General features: G+C 42.1%; 1 protein-coding gene across 2 annotated transcripts in view; it reads left to right on the top strand.

Moving 5' to 3' along the window:
* ptprg.S (protein tyrosine phosphatase, receptor type G S homeolog) overlaps positions 1-19,508 on the top strand; it is a 350,843-nt gene that overhangs the window by 267,434 nt on the left and 63,901 nt on the right. For both annotated transcript variants that reach the window (XM_041561822.1, XM_041561823.1), the window contains one exon: positions 9,254-9,386. In XM_041561822.1, the coding sequence (XP_041417756.1) occupies positions 9,254-9,386 (133 nt within the window). The remainder of the gene's footprint in view (positions 1-9,253; positions 9,387-19,508) is intronic.

Below are 19,508 nucleotides of genomic sequence, written 5' to 3'. Positions count from 1 at the left end.
AAAAATCATGGCTGATCCCAATGTTATTAATAGAGAAAAAAGATAAATATATGGGAAGGCCGGTATTTTTTTCCAGAAAAGGTGGCAACCCTACTCCCAGCATTAAACTGTGCCGTGACTGCCAGCATTAAGCGGTGCAGTGACTCCCAGCATTAAAAGGTGCCGTGACTTCCAGTATTAAACGGTACAGTGACTCCCAGCATTAAACAGTGCCGTGACCCCCAGCATTAAACGGTGCAGTGACTCCCAGCAATAAATGGTGCCGTGACTCCAGGCATTAAGCGGTACAGTGACTCCCAACATTAAACGGTGCAGTGACTCCCAGCATTAAACGTGCCGTGACTCCCAGCATTAAGCGGTACAGTGACTCCCAGCATTAAGCAGTACAGTGACTTCCAGCATTAAATGGTGCCGTGACTCCCAGCATTAAACGTGCCGTGACTCCCAGCATTAAGCGGTACAGTGACTCCCAGCATTAAACGGTGCAGTGACTCCCTGCATTAAACTGTGCCATGACTGCCAGCATTAAGCTGTGCAGTGACTCCCAGCATTAGAAGGTGCCGTGACTCCCAGCATTAAGCGGTGCAGTGACTCCCAGCATTAAGCGGTGCAGTGACTCCCAGCATTAAACGGTGCAGTGACTCCCAGCATTAAACGGTGCAGTGACTCCCAGCATTAAACGGTGCAGTGACTCCCAGCATTAAACGGTGCAGTGACTCCGAGCATTAAACGGTGCAGTGACTCCCAGCATTAAACGGTGCAGTGACTCCCAGCATTAAACGGTGCAGTGACTCCCAGCATTAAACGGTGCAGTGACTCCCAGCATTAAACGGTGCCGTGACTCCCAGCATTAAAGATGAGAGTGCCACATGCAGGTTTCATGGAATTAGTATCCTGAGCTGCAGGAATCACATTACATACACCAAGCATTGTTTTTGACTGTGCTGCAAATTGAACTTTTCCTCTAATCCTTTTACAAACACTTTACTGGTTCATCAGTTCTGTATGCTGATGTGGGGAGCACAGATCAGGAATATAAAATGCATCATCTAAGTTTCATGTTTTTGTTTGTTATAAACAAGTGGCTTAATTATTAGCCCATTCAACCTGCGGCTTCTCTCATAAAATGTGTTTTATTCACTTTTAATACCATTTTTCCTCCTCTCCTCTCCCTGCTGCAAGTCTGTAAATTGCTTTTTAGAATTATTTCCTTTGCTGGGATTGTAACACCTGACTATGTTTATTCAATTTCCTCAGAGTATCCAGATGAATTAGTTATTTAGAGAACCAGGCTCATTTACATACTAATTATTATGAGACTGGGATTGTTGCACGGAGACGGATGAATTCAGCAAAGGGAGAGTTCATAAAGGGGGAATTAAAGTGGACCTGTCACCCAGAAATAAAAATCTGTATAATAAAAGTCCTTCAAATTAAACATGAAATCCAAATTATTTTTATTAAAGCATTCATAACTGTTGTAAACTTATTCAAACATCTCAACCATCAATCAAATATTGACTGCTCCTCCCCTATGCCTTAGAGGCGGGGCATACTATTACTTTCACTTTCCATTCAGCACTTCCTACATGTCACTGCTCTCCCCACATTCCCCCCAATCTCTTCACCATTTAATTGTGTAGCCAGGACATGGGGATGGACATCAGGTCCCCCATTCTGGTGATGATACAAGACTTGTCTTAATAACAGTGTCCACAAAATGGCTCCTGCCTGCTTGTTATAATTATGAATTCCCAGACTGATGGAAACAAGATTCAAATAATTTATACAGTGTAATTAAAGTTCATTTTGCTTGATTAACATGATAAAACGGGATTTGGAATAATTTTTTTGGGTGACGGGTCCCCTTTAAGATGTTTTTCCAAATGGACAACCCCAAATATTTACTCTTTCAAAAATCAGATACCTGCAGCCTTCAGTTGACTGTTGGGGATTTGTAGACCAATGGCTCCAAGTGCCATATCATAACTTTACCTTCTATCTTTCTCACAACCATTGATACCTTCCTTTATTATCCTGATTGCCTCTTCTCTTCCTTGCGCTTGTTGTATTTCCCCTTACTATTGCTGGTCTTCCTCACCACTGCTAGCCTCTCCTTACTATCCCATATCATCTTCACCATCTCCTTACTATCCCATATAGTCCTCAACTATCGCCTTACTATCCCATATCTTCCTCACCACTACTAACTTCTCTTTACTATCCCATATCATCTTCACACATCTCCTTACTGTCTCATATCGTCCTCACCCAGCTCCTTACTATCCCATAATGTTCTCACCCATCTCCTTACTATCCCATATCTTCCTCACCACTGTTAACCTCTCCTTACTATCCCTTTTCATCTTCACCCAACTCTTTACTATCCCATATCGTCCTCACCTATCTCCATACTATCCCATATCTTCCTCACCACTACTAACTTCACCTTACTATCCCATATCTTCCTTACCCATCTCCTTGCTATCTCATTTCGTCTTCACCCATCTCCTTACTATACCATATCTTCCTTGCCCGTCTCTTTACTATCCCACATTGTCCACACCCATCTCCTTAATATCCCATATCGTTCTCACCCATCTCCTTACTATCCCATTTATCTTCACCCATCTCCTTACTATCCCATATCTACCTCGCCACTACTAACCTCTCCTTACTATCCCTTTTCATCTTCACCCATCTCTTTACTATCCCATATTGTCCTCACTCCTTACTATCCCATATCTTCCTCACCCATCTCCTTGCTATCTCATTTCGTCTTCACCCATCTCCTTACTACCCCACATTGTCTTAACCCATCTTCTTTCTATCCCATTTAATCCTTGCCCATTACCTTACTATCCATATATTCATCACCACTGCTAGCATCTCCTGTTAGCAGTGGTGAGAAAGATACGGGACTGTAATTTCTTCACTAGGAGTCAGAGCAGAATGTTGGTATAGGATGAGAGTATTGATTATTCTGCATTATTATTCACATCACACAAACATCCCCACCTTTATCTTTGCTCCTGCTCCCGACACCAAGTGCAATTTTAGTGCCTTACTACACAGTGCAAGGATCTGTGTGATTTAATAGTCGGTGGCATATGAAAGCCGCAAGCCACAGTAACATGTTATTTAGCTAATTGCCTTTCACGGGGGAACTTCTCTGCTAGAAAGATTTTTATTTATTTTATTATTGCCTTGTAAACGCTTCCCATTTAAAGGGGAACTAAGTCCAAAGTAGAAGTTTATCCAGCATGAAAAGCATCTCTAAGTGTGTTCTGCCATTGTAGATTGTGACTAGCCCCTCTTGTATCCTTACAAATATTGTTGAACTACATCTCCCATCACCCTCTGCCCTGAGATCCTCCAGCCAACCCATTTCCAGGACAAGCAGGGTGATGTATGTTACAGTTTCTGCTCCTGATGTCTGCGGTTTTGAGGGAAGAATGTGTATTTTGCCATTAATGATAAAAGTACATTACATTTCATTTGGGAGGGGTCGTGCTCTTGTACAGAGGTGACTCCTGTCCAGAGCAAATAGATAAATTGGCAGATTCTGATGTAAGTCATGGCTGAACATTTCCATTAGTCGGCAGCAAGAGCAGATTATTTGTTATATACACACATTTATACACATACAGGGCTTGCAGCTTGACTCTCCTGTCTGTCTGAGCTTTTATATACAAGCCCTGTGCTCCCTTCAACCCAAACGCACAGAATTAGTGTAATGAATAGAACAGCCAACTTTGGGCATTTCATCATAATTTCCTCATTTCTATTCTCTGTATTTCCAGTTCATCTTTACTCCTATTTTCTGCCTGTGGACCTGGACCCTGTTCTAATTTGTTACCAATATGTGTCCGTATTAAGAAAAACATCCTTTAAAGGAGAACTAAACCCCAAAAATGAACATGGCTAAAATGCCATATTTTCTACACTGAACTTATTGCACGAGGCTAAAGTTTGAGCTTGTCAATAGCAGCAATGATCCAGGACTTCAAACTTGTCACAGGGGGTCACCATCTTGGAAAGTGTCTGTGACACTCACATGCTCAGTGGGCTCTGATTGGCTGTTGAGAAGCTAAGCTTAGGGCTCGTCACTAATTATCCAGCAGAAAACGAGCTTCCCTGGCTGTAATATAAGCTGATGCTACAGGTTTGCTGATTATTAAATTCTGATGCTAATTGCACTGGTTTCTGTGCTGCCATGTAGTAATTATGTGTATTAATTACTAATCAGCCTTATATTGTGACATTTCTATTCTATGTGTACTGTATATTGTGAGTGGCTCCCTAAACTCAGTAAGTGACAGCAGCACAGAGCATGTGCAGTGAATCAGCAGAAAAGAAGATGGGGAGCTACTGGGGCATCTTTGGAGACACAGATCTTTACTGCTAAAGGGCTGTGGTTGCCTTGGGCTGGTACAGAAGCACAAAACATCATGTACAACATTTCTACCTACTTCTTTACTTAAGCTTTAGTTCTCCTTTAAGGCAGGGGCTTTAAGGTGTGTATTTGAGTTTATGTGCCCTTTAAGCTGAAAGGATATTTTATGGAGTTGTCCAATAGTCACAACTAAGGGCTAAACTTCACGGGAGCTTTTTATCAGATTTTGGGAGTCAAGTGGTGCCATGCAACAGCACAAGATTTTGTAGGTTGCTACGAAATGTGATTCCCCCCCTCTATCGTGTCGGATGGAAAATGTTTCATGTAGTTTACACCTCAGATCGGTCCCATTGTATTCTGACTTGTCGGATGCGTTTTGTCAATCCAACATCATCCGACAAAAGTGCTCATGGAGTTTAGCCATAAAAGCGCAGGGAGTCCAGAATCAAGATGGTGACTACAATGGGGCACAATACCAATTGCTTTGGGTGAGATCCGCTGACAGTTGGCACCTGCTTTATATATTGATGGCGTATTCTCCTTCCCATCATTCATTATATTGTCTCTAACTGACATCTTTTCTATGGAGAAGAACTCTGATCTCTCAATACTGTTCATTCAGCCTGTTCCGTAATTAACCTTTTCCTGTAATGATACCGGGTGCCCTGGTTGTACATAACGTAATATTATTAGCGACCGATGAATCCTCAGGATGTTCTGCAATAAGTGCCCGGCACACGCTGAATAAAGACATAAATGTGTATTTGTTTGGAGCGTTGCCATTTAGGTCAAATTCATGAAAAAAAACTGCACTGGAAATACTGTGCTGGCATTTATGCAATAAAGAATATATGATACTTATCACTGATATATAGTGTATATATGCTGCCCAACTCAATAATTAATAAAATTGATTCCATCACTAGTTTATTTTTAAGTTTAAGATATTTAGGATTCATATACAATATGTTATGCTGTGTTGACTCTGAGTATTACTTATTACTGTACATCCCTTCTATGTGTTTTCTTTTGTTTCAGCCTGACCACTAGCCCAAAACTAACTAGCCCTATGCCTTTGACAGCATTCGGCACCTTTCATATGGCCACTTGTCTTGAGTTCCAAACTGGCCCAGATCTGCAGATGTGTTGCATCTTATAACAGAGCCTTTAGTTGCTTCCCTCCAGCACTGACTGTTATGGGCCTGCACATCTTGGGGCAGCACCTATGAAGTAGTGTCAATAGTTTGTGGAAGGGAGTGTGACTGTGGGATAGCAGGTATAGTAGGGAGAGATGGTGTCTATAGTAACAGTGGATAATAGTCTCTGGGAAGGGAGTGTGACTGTGGGATAGCAGGTATAGTAGGGAGAGATGGTGTCTATAGTAACAGTGGGATAATAGTCTCTGGGAAGGGAGTGTGACTGTGGGATAGCAGGTATAGTAGGGAGAGATGGTGTCTATAGTAACAGTGGATAATAGTCTCTGGGAAGGGAGTGTGACTGTGGGATAGCAGGTATAGTAGGGAGAAATGGTGCCTATAGTAACAGTGGATAATAGTCTCTGGGAAGGGAGTGTGACTGTGGGATAGCAGGTATAGTAGGGAGAGATGGTGCCTATAGTAACAGTGGATAATAGTCTCTGGGAAGGGAGTGTGACTGTGGGATAGCAGGTATAGTAGGGAGAGATGGTGCCTATAGTAACAGTGGATAATAGTCTCTGGGAAGGGAGTGGTAACTGTGGGATAGCAGGTATAGTAGGGAGAGATGGTGTCTATAGTAACAGTGGATAATAGTCTCTGGGAAGGGAGTGTGACTGTGGGATAGCAGGTATAGTAGGGAGAGATGGTGTCTATAGTAACAGTGGATAATAGTCTCTGGGAAGGGAGTGTGACTGTGGGATAACAGTATAGTAGGGAGAGATGGTGTCTATAGTAACAGTGGGATAATAGTCTCTGGGAAGGGAGTGTGACTGTGGGATAGCAGGTATAGTAGGGAGAGATGGGGTCTATAGTAACAGTGGATAATAGTCTCTGGGAAGGGAGTGTGACTGTGGGATAGCAGGTATAGTAGGGAGAGATGGTGCCTATAGTAACAGTGGATAATAGTCTCTGGGAAGGGAGTGTGACTGTGGGATAGCAGGTATAGTAGGGAGAGATGGTGTCTATAGTAACAGTGGGATAATAGTCTCTGGGGAAGGGAGTGTGACTGTGGATAGCAGGTATAGTAGGGAGAGATGGTGCCTATAGTAACAGTGGGATAATAGTCTCTGGGAAGGGAGTGTGACTGTGGATAGCAGGTATAGTTGGGAGAGATAGTGCCTATAGTAACAGTGGATAATAGTCTCTGGGAAGGGACTGTGACTGTGGGATAGCAGGTATAGTAGGGAGAGATGGTGCCTATAGTAACAGTGGATAATAGTCTCTGGTAAGGGAGTGTGACTGTGGGATAGCAGGTATAGTAGGGAGAGATGGTGTCTATAGTAACAGTGGATAATAGTCTCTGGTAAGGGAGTGTGACTGTGGGATAGCAGGTATAGTAGGGAGAGATGGTGTCTATAGTAACAGTGGATAATAGTCTCTGGGAAGGGAGTGTGACTGTGGGATAGCAGGTATAGTAGGGAGAGATGGTGTCTATAGTAACAGTGGATAATAGTCTCTGGGAAGGGAGTGTGACTGTGGGATAGCAGGTATAGTAGGGAGAGATGGTGCCTATAGTAACAGTGGATAATAGTCTCTTGGAAGGGAGTGTGACTGTGGGATAGCAGGTATAGTAGGGAGAGATGGTGCCTATAGTAACAGTGGATAATAGTCTCTGGGAAGGGAGTGTGACTGTGGAATAGCAGGTATAGTAGGGAGAGATGGTGTCTATAGTAACAGTGGGATAATAGTCTCTGGGAAGGGAGTGTGACTGTGGGATAACAGGTATAGTAGGGAGAGATAGTGCCTATAGTAACAGTGGATAATAGTCTCTGGGAAGGGAGTGTGACTGTGGGATAGCAGGTATAGTAGGGAGAGATGGTGTCTATAGTAACAGTGGATAATAGTCTCTGGGAAGGGAGTGTGACTGTGGGATAGCAGGTATAGTAGGGAGAGATGGTGTCTATAGTAACAGTGGATAATAGTCCTCTGGGAAGGGAGTGTGACTGTGGGATAGCAGGTATAGTAGGGAGAGATGGTGCCTATAGTAACAGTGGGATAATAGTCTCTGGGAAGGGAGTGTGACTGTGGGATAGCAGGTATAGTAGGGAGAGATGGTGCCTATAGTAACAGTGGGATAATAGTCTCTGGGAAGGGAGTGTGACTGTGGGATAGCAGGTATAGTTGGGAGAGATAGTGCCTATAGTAACAGTGGATAATAGTCTCTGGGAAGGGACTGTGACTGTGGGATAGCAGGTATAGTAGGGAGAGATGGTGCCCTATAGTAACAGTGGATAATAGTCTCTGGGAAGGGAGTGTGACTGTGGGATAGCAGGTATAGTAGGGAGAGATGGTGTCTATAGTAACAGTGATAATAGTCTCTGGGAAGGGAGTGTGATGTGGGATAGCAGGTATAGTTAGGAGAGAGTGCCGGTATATGGTAACAGTGGGACTATAGTGCTCTGAAGGGGGAGTGTGACTGTGGGATAGCATGTAATATGTAGGGACAGAGTTTTATGAGAGTAAAATATGGCATTAGTCGCCATTAACTCGAAAGATGATTCTCTCTGGTAACTGCCTTTAATTGGTAAACAAAGCTGTGTATAATGGATCGCAATTGTGTGAGAGGTAATTTTATATAACTCGATTTAGACAGTGGGATCAAGTATGATGCGATCGGTCTATATGTACCCTGTCCAGGGTACTTGCTCTGTAGAACTCAAGCGCATAGGTGGCAGGTATTTGCACATGGTTCTGCAGAGTGGTCGCACTTTCGGATCTCATACGGAAGAATTTGTTAAAACAGGTAAGAGGGTTGTAATATTCCAAACTCAATATGGATGCTCAGTTTGTGAGGTGTGAGATAGTAGCACATGTATCAGAGTGGGGCTTACTGAATGAGGTATTAGGATGTTATATCATCCGAGGTCTAGGCGTTGGAGGTGGATAAGGATCTTTGTGGATGTTTGAGTCGTCGTAGACATTAGGTAAGTGAGTGTGAAGGCTTAAACTCAATGGTAATCAGGAGGTTGTGGCTACTGTGTGGATGGCTAGGTTGCAGGGTTGTAGTATAATTGGACTAGAAGGTAATGGGATCGGAGCTATGTTCGCATCAAACCTAGGTTCTTGCAATGGGGGATCAAAAAGGGCGGAGCGTACGTGAAGGTGCTGTTCACCATGAGTGGTGAGGGTTGGTCCAAGGGAGCGCAGGGACTTAGTCGCTACGACATTGTTGGGCGATTAGCGCCTTATGTTATGGCATGGTGCCTCAGTGGCGGCCGGATTATTGCCATCTCGTTAGTATATGGTGACTCGTGAGGCAATAGGGTATGCTGGCCGAGGTATAGATACTCTTGACGCTCTTGCTAAGAATACTGTTTATGGACTTATGGTACAATGTAACAGAGTGTAATTCCTGGAGGAAACCCTTTATTCCCACAATTTTGGAGCTTCTGCTGGACCATCCATTATGAGTGGTAAAAAGAAGATTTAAACAGCAGCAAAGGAAGGGCTTCCTCAGCCCAATATCATTTAAATGTATGGTGTGTGATCCTTGCCTAGATGAATACTCTTGGATTCTGCTGATAAATGTAGAAATTTATTGGATGGGTTTTCTTTGTGTTATTGTGTCTTTAAAACAAAGGCGTTTTTACCCTTCTAATTTTATGGATAATGGTTTCTCCAAGTTATGGTTAATGGTGTTCCTTGGTATTTTGCTTTACAGATCCCCAGATTAACTCCAGTATAGCAATGTGGCCCTCTCCTGGGAAGATGGAATGGATCATACCACTGGTTGTGGTTTCAGCTTTAACATTTGTGTGCCTAATCCTCCTTGTAGCTGTGCTGGTCTATTGGAGGTGAGGAAACGCTTTTATTACTTCTTACTCATTATTGTTACCCATAAACATGAGCTGGAGGCCTCCTGGGAGGTTAACATAGGACAATATTTCCACCATGTGAAGTTGAGATCTAGAAAAACAGGGAAACGTGTAAACCCATTGAAGTAAAGTGATACAATGACGATGATGGGGCAACATCTCCAATATGTGGAACTGAGTGATACTGATGGGGCAACTTTCCAATAAGTGAAGTTGAGTGATACAATGATGGGGCAACATTTCCAATATGTGGAGTTGAATGATACAATGATGGGGCAACATTTCCAATATGTGGAGTTGAATGATACAATGATGGGGCAACGTGTCCAATATGTGGAGTTGAGTGATACAATGATGGGGCAAATTTCCAATATGTGGAGTTGAGTGATACAATGATGGGGCAACTTTCCAATATGTGGAGTTTTGTGATACAATGATGGGGCAACGATTCTAATATGTGGAGTTGAGTGATACAATGATGGGGCAACGTTCCAATATGTGGAGTTGTGTGATACAATGATGGGGCAACATTTCCAATATGTGTAGTTGAGTGATACAATGATGGGACAAATTTCCAATATGTTGCGTTGAGTGATACAAAGACAACTTTCCAATATGTGGAGTTGAGTGATACAATGATGGGGCAACATTTCCAATATGTGGAGTTAAGTGATACAATGATTGGGCAACGTCTCCAATATGTGGAGTTGAGTGATACAATGATAGGGCAATGTTTCCAATATGTTGCATTGAGTGATACAATGATGGGTCAATGTTTCCAATATGTGGAGTTAAGTGATACAATGATGGGGCAACATTCCAATATGTGGAGTTGAGTGATACAATGATGGGGCAACTTTCCAATATGTGGAGTTGAGTGATACAATGATGGGGCAACTTTCCAATATGTGGAGTTGAGTGATACAATGATGGGGCAACATTTCCAATATGTGGAGTTAAGTGATACAATGATTGGGCAACGTCTCCAATATGTGGAGTTGAGTGATACAATGATAGGGCAATGTTTCCAATATGTTGCATTGAGTGATACAATGATGGGTCAATGTTTCCAATATGTGGAGTTAAGTGATACAATGATGGGGCAACTTTCCAATATGTGGATTTGAGTGATACAATGATTTGGCAACGCCTCCAATATGTGGAGTTGAGTGATACAATGATGGGGCAAGTTTCCAATATGTAGAGTTGAGTGATACGATGATAGGGCAATGTTTCAAATATGTTGCGTTGAGTGATACAATGATGGGGCAAACTTTCCAATATGTGGAGTTGAGTGATACAATGATGGGGCAACTTTCCAATATGTGGAGTTAAGTGATACAATGATTGGGCAACGTCTCCAATATGTGGAGTTGAGTGATACAATGATGGGTCAACGTTTCCAATATGTGGAGTTGAGTGATACAATGATGGGTCAACGTTTCCAATATGTGGAGTTAAGTGATACAATGATGGGGCAACTTTCCATTATGTGGATTTGAGTGATACAATGATTTGGCAAAGCCTCCAATATGTGGAGTTGAGTGATACAATGATGGGGCAACGTCTTCCATATGTAGAGTTGAGTGATACAATGATAGGGCAATGTTTCCAATATGTGGAGTTGAGTGGGGCAACATATCCAATATGTGGAGTTGATTGGTACAGTGATGGGGCAACGTTTTCGAACATGTAAAGTTGAGATGTAGAAGGACAAGTACATCTTTTATCCCATTGAAGTTGAGCGATACAATGACAGGGTAACATTTTGAATTTGTGAAGCTCAGCGATACACCAATGGGGCAATGTTTTGACCCTGTAATGTAAATTGATACAATTATTTGACCAGGTAAATTGAGGGATTAAGGGTTGAAACTTCTGAACATTATTAATATAATGAGAAAAAAGGAAAAGTACCCCGCAAAAGCTAATTACTAGAAAGTTGGTCACTCCAAAATCTTTTATTTCTCACCGTCTACTATGTATTCAGGTTTTGTGCGATTGGTAACTGATAAGTGGTACCCCACATGGATAACAGGTCTGCTCTTTGCTGCTAGTAAGCCTTAAATTAATGCAGCACATATACTTAATTAGTGAAATGAATACTTAACTACAAATCAATTAATTATGAGAAAGAACCGAAAATTATAATCCAAACATTAGCTCCAGAAAAGTGCATTAATTATGAAATGAATAGCTCAATAATAGCTCAATAATAATAATAATAAATAGCTTAATAATAAATTAATTTCACTAATTAAGTATATCTGCTGCATTAATTTAAGGCTTACTAGCGGCAAAGAGCAGACCTGTTATCCAAGTTATCAGTTACCAATCGCACAAACCTGAAAACATAGTAGTCGGTGAGAAATAAAAGATTTTGGAGCGACCAACTGTCTAGTCATCCGTTTTTGCGGGGTACTTGTCCTTTTTTTTCTCTATGGAAAAACATACTTTCATTAATTAATTCATACCGGCCGTGGTCAGACCTCTGCTGTAACTAATTGGGAATAATTGAAAACAATTAAGGGCACTTTTTTTTTCTATACACTGTTTGGGTACTGTCTGCCAAAAAAAAATCAATATAATCACCAATACAATTAGAACCACATTGCTCCTCAAAAAACCCCAGTTTGATCCGATTGTTACTTCACACACTGAGAACACCAGCTTTGTATTAACCACGATTAGCCGGCCACACACATAGGGGCCACGGCTCTTCTTTATTTCCATTACTGTCAGGCTGAACAAAGAGAACAATAGGAAGGGACCATTACCAGTTAGGGGTGTCCCTATGTCTGTTTGGCCAGTGTCGGGCCATGTTAGAGAGTCACGGCACTACTTTCTGTTTCCCTCTCAATGCAAGGGATTGCAGGCATCTAAAGATGTTCCCCTCATTTTATTGCTGTGTTTATTTGCATTTCAAGTTTGATTGAAGCCCCCGATAATGTGGTGTAACGTTTCATTCCACTCAGTCGGGCAGGATCACTGGCCTTGTGTGAGATCCTCTCCCGTATCTGCCATTTAGACTAATGTCTCCGCCAGCAATTTGCCCCTTTGCTTTGTGATGCTCGTGTGGTTACTCGTCACTCGCATCAGGCTTCTCCGTGCATCACATTAGCCTGAGATTTTAAAGCGGATAAACAAGGAATGATAAATACGTTGGGTAAATAGCACAGAATAGGGATCCTGGATCTGCTCAGTCGGATTCTTCAAATCAAACGATTGCAGTCGGAGGCAGACATTACCCTTAATGGGTCTCACGTCTCGGAGCTGAGTGCTGAATAACTTCACTTTCCTGTATTATTCCTGTATAAATGTATTTATTAATCACCGCAAGGACCAGGAATGTTCTTGGCACACAATAAGCTATATCCTCATACTGTAGTGTATAAGGGAATCAATATGGCACCTCCTCCCTTATGTATAAATACAAATATACAGAGAAGGAATGTTCTGGGCACACAATAAGCTATACCCTCATTCTGTACTGTCTAAGGGAATCAATATGGCACCTCCCTCCTCCCATATGTATAAATACAAATATACAGAGAAGGAATGTTCTGGGCACACAATAAGCTATACCCTCATACTGTACTGTCTAATGGAATCAATATGGCACCTCCCTCCTCCCATATGTATAAATACAAATATACAGAGAAGGAATGTTCTGGGCACACAATAAGCTATACCCTCATACTGTACTGTCTAAGGGAATCAATATGGCACCTCCCTCCTCCCATATATATAAATACAAATATCAGAGAAGGAATGCTCTGGGCACACAATAAGCTATACCCTCATAATGTACTGTCTAAGGGAATCAATATGGCACCTCCTCCCATATGTATAAATACAAATATACAGAGAAGGAATGTTCTGGGCACACAATAAGCTATACCCTCATACTGTACCGTCTAAGGGAATCAATATGGCACCTCCTCCCATATGTATAAATACAAATATACAGAGAAGGAATGTTCTGGGCACACAATAAGCTATACCCTCATACTGTACTGTCTAAGGGAATCAATATGGCACCTCCTCCCATATGTATAAATACAAATATACAGAGAAGGAATGTTCTGGGCACACAATAAGCTATACCCTCATACTGTACTGTCTAAGGGAATCAATATGGCACCTCCTCCCATATGTATAAATACAAATATACAGAGAAGGAATGCTCTGGGCACACAATAATCTATACCCTCATACTGTACTGTCTAAGGGAATCAATATGGCACCTCCTCCCATATGTATAAATACAAATATACAGAGAAGGAATGTTCTGGGCACACAATAAGCTATACCCTCATACTGTACTGTCTAAGGGAATCAATATGGCACCTCCTCCCATATGTATAAATACAAATATACAGAGAAGGAATGTTCTGGGCACACAATAAGCTATACCCTCATACTGTACTGTCTAAGGGAATCAATATGACACCTCCTCCTCCCATATGTATAAATACAAATATACAGAGAAGGAATGCTCTGGGCACACAATAATCTATACCCTGTACTTGCTTTAGTGTCTTTTCGGTAATTCAGAGGTTCCCAAACTGTATCAGCTGATTGCAACTAAAACTCACTCATATAACTCTACATAGAAACCACATAATGTTTTTATACTGTAACTTGCAGTTAAAAGCAGATAAAATAATTTCACCTTTCGGTGAGTTCTGTGTTGTGAGAAACAGAATATTTTTGTGAGTAGTAAATGTCATCAACACTTGAGTCGACGCAGACAGGTTGTGTTTCTCTATTAAATCAGGGTGTTTATGCGGCGATAATGTGTTTACATACGGGAGGCTGTTTAGAGCAACACAGCTGCAGCTGTTAAAGGGATACTGTCATGGGAAAAAAAACAATTTTCAAAACGCATCAGTTAATAGTGCTGCTCCAGCAGACTTCTGCACTGAAATCCATTTCTCAAAAGAGCAAACAGATTTTTTTATATTCAATTTTGAAATCTGACATGGGGCTAGACATATTGTCAATTTCCCAACTGCCCCAAGTCATGTGACTTGTGCTCTGATAAGCTTCAATCACTCTTTACTGCTGTACTGCAAGTTGGAGTGATATCACCCTCCTCCCTCCCCCCCCCCAGCAGCCAAACAAAAGAACAATGGGAAGGTAACCAGATAACAGCTCCCTAACACAAGATAACAGCTGCCTGGTAGATCTAAGTACAACACTCAATAGTAAAATCCAGGTCCCACTGAGACACATTCAGTTACATTGAGAAGGAAAAACAGCAGCCTGCCAGAAAGCATTTCTCTCCTAACGTGCAGGCACAAGTCACATGACATGGGGCAGCTGGGAAATTGACAAAATGTCTAGCCCCATGTCAGATTTAAAAATTGAATATAAAAAAATCTGTTTGCTCTTTTGAGAAATGGATTTCAATGCAGAATTTTGCTGGAGCAGCACTATTAACTGATTCGTTTTGAAAAAAAATTTTTTTCCCATGACAGTATCCCTTTAAGGTCTTGTGCACGTTTCCCTCATCTGCCTTTCATATTTATCCTCACTCTTTCCCCAGCTCAGTGTGTATAATGGGTCATAGGTGTATAAGAGGTATCAGCCGTATGTGTAGGAGACGTCCTAGAAATGAGCCCAGCCAATGACGGCTCACAAGCGATACAGGTGCAAATTAGCACTCATGTTGGTAAATTGTGTGCAAGTTGACTTTTATACAGATGTTCCCATTTAGTCCTGCCCCCATTCACCCATTCACATGATAGTGGGATAATAATCATCTATATACCTGAACATTTCACTTATTTCTCATGCGCACACAGAGATGGAACAGGAATAAAGTGATTGTATGAGTACAAATATCTGCTCGGATGTTCCTTTGTCACAAAGCAAGTATTTTAATATCAGTGCTATTACCACTACCCCCACAATAAACTATACCCTCATACTGTACTGTCTAAGGGAATCAATATGGCACCTCCTCCCATATATATAAATACAAATATACTGAGAAGGAATGTTCTGGGCACACAATAAGCTATACCCTCTATATCTGTTACTTGTCCAAGTGGAATCATATGGCAACCTCCTCCCATATATATATATAAATACAAATATACAGAGAAGGAATGTCTGGGCACACAATAAGCTATACCTCATACTGTACTGTCTAGGGGAATCAATATGGCACCTCCTCCCATATGTATAAATACAAATATACAGAGAAGGAATGTTCTGGGCACACAATAAGCTTATAACCCTCATACTAGTACTGTCTAAGGAAATCAATATGGCACCCCTCCTCCATAATGTATAAAATACAAATATACAGAGAAGGAATGTTCTGGGCACACAATAAGCTATACCCTCATACTGTACTGTCTAAGGGAATCAATATAGCACCTCCTCCTCCCATATGTATAAATACAAATATACAGAGAAGGAATGTTCTGGGCACACAATAAGCTATACCCTCATACTGTACTGTCTAAGGGAATCAATATGGCACCTCCCACTCCCATATGTATAAATACAAATATACAGAGAAGGAATGTTCTGGCACACAATAAGCTATACCCTCATACTGTACTGTCTAAGGGAATCAATATGGCACCTCCTCCTCCCATATGTATAAATACAAATATACAGAGAAGGAATGTTCTGGGCACACAATAAGCTATACCCTCATACTGTACTGTCTAAGGGAATCAATATGGCACCTCCTCCCATATGTATAAATACAAATATACAGAGAAGGAATGTTCTGGGCACACAATAAGCTATACCCTCATACTGTACTGTCTAAGGGAATCAATATGGCACCTCCTCCCATATGTATAAATACAAATATACAGAGAAGGAATGTTCTGGGCACACAATAAGCTATACCCTCATACTGTACTGTCTAAGGGAATCAATATGACACCTCCCTCCTCCCATATGTATAAATACAAATATACAGAGAAGGAATGTTCTGGGCACACAATAAGCTATACCCTCATACTGTACTGTCTAAGGGAATCAATATGGCACCTCCCTCCTCCCATATGTATAAATACAAATATACAGGGAAGGAATGTTCTGGGCACACAATAAGCTATACCCTCATACTGTACTGTCTAAGGGAATCAATATGGCACCTCCTCCTCCCATATGTATAAATACAAATATACAGAGAAGGAATGTTCTGGGCACACAATAAGTTATACCCTCATACTGTACTGTCTAAGGGAATCAATATGGCACCTCCTCCTCCCATATGTATAAATACAAATATACAGAGAAGGAATGTTCTGGGCACACAATAAGCTATACCCTCATACTGTACTGTCTAAGGGAATCAATATGGCACCTCCTCCCATATGTATAAATACAAATATACAGAGAAGGAATGTTCTGGGCACACAATAAGCTATACCCTCATACTGTACTGTCTAAGGGAATCAATATGGCACCTCCTCCTCCCATATGTATAAATACAAATATACAGAGAAGGAATGTTCTGGGCACACAATAAGCTATACCCTCATACTGTACTGTCTAAGGGAATCAATATGGCACCTCCTCCTCCCATATGTATAAATACAAATATACAGAGAAGGAATGTTCTGGGCACACAATAAGCTATACCCTCATACTGTACTGTCTAAGGTAATCAATATGACACCTCCCTCCTCCCATATGTATAAATACAAATATACAGAGAAGGAATGTTCTGGGCACACAATAAGCTATACCCTCATACTGTACTGTCTAAGGGAATCAATATGGCACCTCCCTCCTCCCATATGTATAAATACAAATATACAGGGAAGGAATGTTCTGGGCACACAATAAGCTATACCCTCATACTGTACTGTCTAAGGGAATCAATATGGCACCTCCTCCTCCCATATGTATAAATACAAATATACAGAGAAGGAATGTTCTGGGCACACAATAAGTTATACCCTCATACTGTACTGTCTAAGGGAATCAATATGGCACCTCCTCCTCCCATATGTATAAATACAAATATACAGAGAAGGAATTTTCTGGGCACACAATAAGCTATACCCTCATACTGTACTATCTAAGGGAATCAATATGGCACCTCCTCCCATATGTATAAATACAAATATACAGAGAAGGAATGTTCTGGGTACACAATAAGCTATACCCTCATACTGTACTGTCTAAGGGAATCAATATGGCACCTCCTCCTCCCATATGTATAAATACAAATATACAGAGAAGGAATGTTCTGGGCACACAATAAGTTATACCCTCATACTGTACTGTCTAAGGGAATCAATATGGCACCTCCCTTCTCCCATATGTATAAATACAAATATACAGGGAAGGAATGTTCTGGGCACACAATAAGCTATACCCTCATACTGTACTGTCTAAGGGAATCAATATGGCACCTCCTCCTCCCATATGTATAAATACAAATATACAGAGAAGGAATGTTCTGGGCACACAATAAGCTATACCCTCATACTGTACTGTCTAAGGGAATCAATATGGCACCTCCTCCCATATGTATAAATACAAATATACAGAGAAGGAATGTTCTGGGCACACAATAAGCTATACCCTCATACTGTACTGTCTAAGGGAATCAATATGGCACCTCCTCCTCCCATATGTATAAATACAAATATACAGAGAAGGAATGTTCTGGGCACACAATAAGCTATACCCTCATACTGTACTGTCTAAGGGAATCAATATGGCACCTCCTCCCATATGTATAAATACAAATATACAGAGAAGGAATGTTCTGGGCACACAATAAGCTATACCCTCATACTGTACTGTCTAAGGGAATCAATATGGCACCTCCTCCTCCCATATGTATAAATACAAATATACAGAGAAGGAATGTTCTGGGCACACAATAAGCTATACCCTCATACTGTACTGTCTAAGGGAATCAATATGACACCTCCCTCCTCCCATATGTATAAATACAAATATACAGAGAAGGAATGTTCTGGGCACACAATAAGCTATACCCTCATACTGAGAGGGTGTGTGGAGATTGTGCTGCTGGAGTGTGAGTTTCCCAGGCCCATTTTGGGTCTGGGGGGATCTGATTCACACACAGTTACAGGGCCCTGAGCCTTGTGAATTTGTTTATTTACCAAAATGAGGAAGAAAACAACCAGGGGCGATTCTTGCTATAATGCCGCCTGAGGCGGCCTTCTTTCGCCGCCCCCTTCCCTCCTCCCGGCACTAACCTTTATAGCGCCGGAGAGGGCAGGGGCGGTCCGCGACGATTCGTGCAGAGAGCGCAATAGCGCTCTCTGCGCTAGAAGAGCCGAATTTCCGGTTTGAAAACCGGAAATTCGGCTCTTAGTTACCAGGAGCGGCATTTTTGCCGCCCCTGGCAACCAGGGGGGCGCTGCCGCCTGAGGCGAGTGTCTCAACTCGCCTCATTGGTGGAGCGCCCCTGAAAACAACTATTTCAAGTAAAGGCAATGAGTCTGGAGGAAAAAATCCCAGGACACGTCTGGGAACTGGAAGAAAAGTAACAAAGTCTGGAGTTCTGGCTAAAACTCTGGAGGGAAAGAAGCCCAGTGAGAGGCAGAATGTGAGTGAGGAGCTGAGGGCTCTGTCTGCTGCAGGGAAACAGGAAAGTCCCAGTAAAGCAAATGGAGAGGTCCCAGTACCTGGAATGGAGTCTGCAGCGAGTGCTGCTAATGCTCAGGATTCTACTGCTGCCTCCCTTGATCCAGTGGGGCAGATGGAAGCTGTCAGTGCCATGGAGGCCGGAGATGACCCTGGGGAGGGCTGTAGTGAGGCCCAGAAGCCTTCTGATTCCAACATGGAGGCCAGTGTTTGTATGGACAGCATGGGGGCAGGAGATTGTACAGCAAAGCAATCCAGCTGTGAGTGGGGCAGTCGGCCAGCAGAGGGAGCCCCTAACAGCACATCTCACCTCCCTGTGCACAACAAGCAAGGCCGTGAGGCAGAGCAAGCAGCCCAGCAATGGAGGCCCAGGAGCAGCAGAGCCCAGGAAAGTGCTGGGGGAAGGGCAGCAGTGGAGAGAGACTGTGCAGTCCTGGCCAGGAGAGTAGCAGAACAAGCACTGGCAGCAGCAGATCATCCAGGTAACCCACAACT

This window comes from Xenopus laevis, chromosome 4S (genome assembly GCF_017654675.1).
Source record: "Xenopus laevis strain J_2021 chromosome 4S, Xenopus_laevis_v10.1, whole genome shotgun sequence".
Taxonomy (NCBI): Eukaryota; Metazoa; Chordata; class Amphibia; order Anura; family Pipidae; genus Xenopus; species Xenopus laevis.
This window is presented reverse-complemented; position numbering and strand designations above follow the sequence as displayed.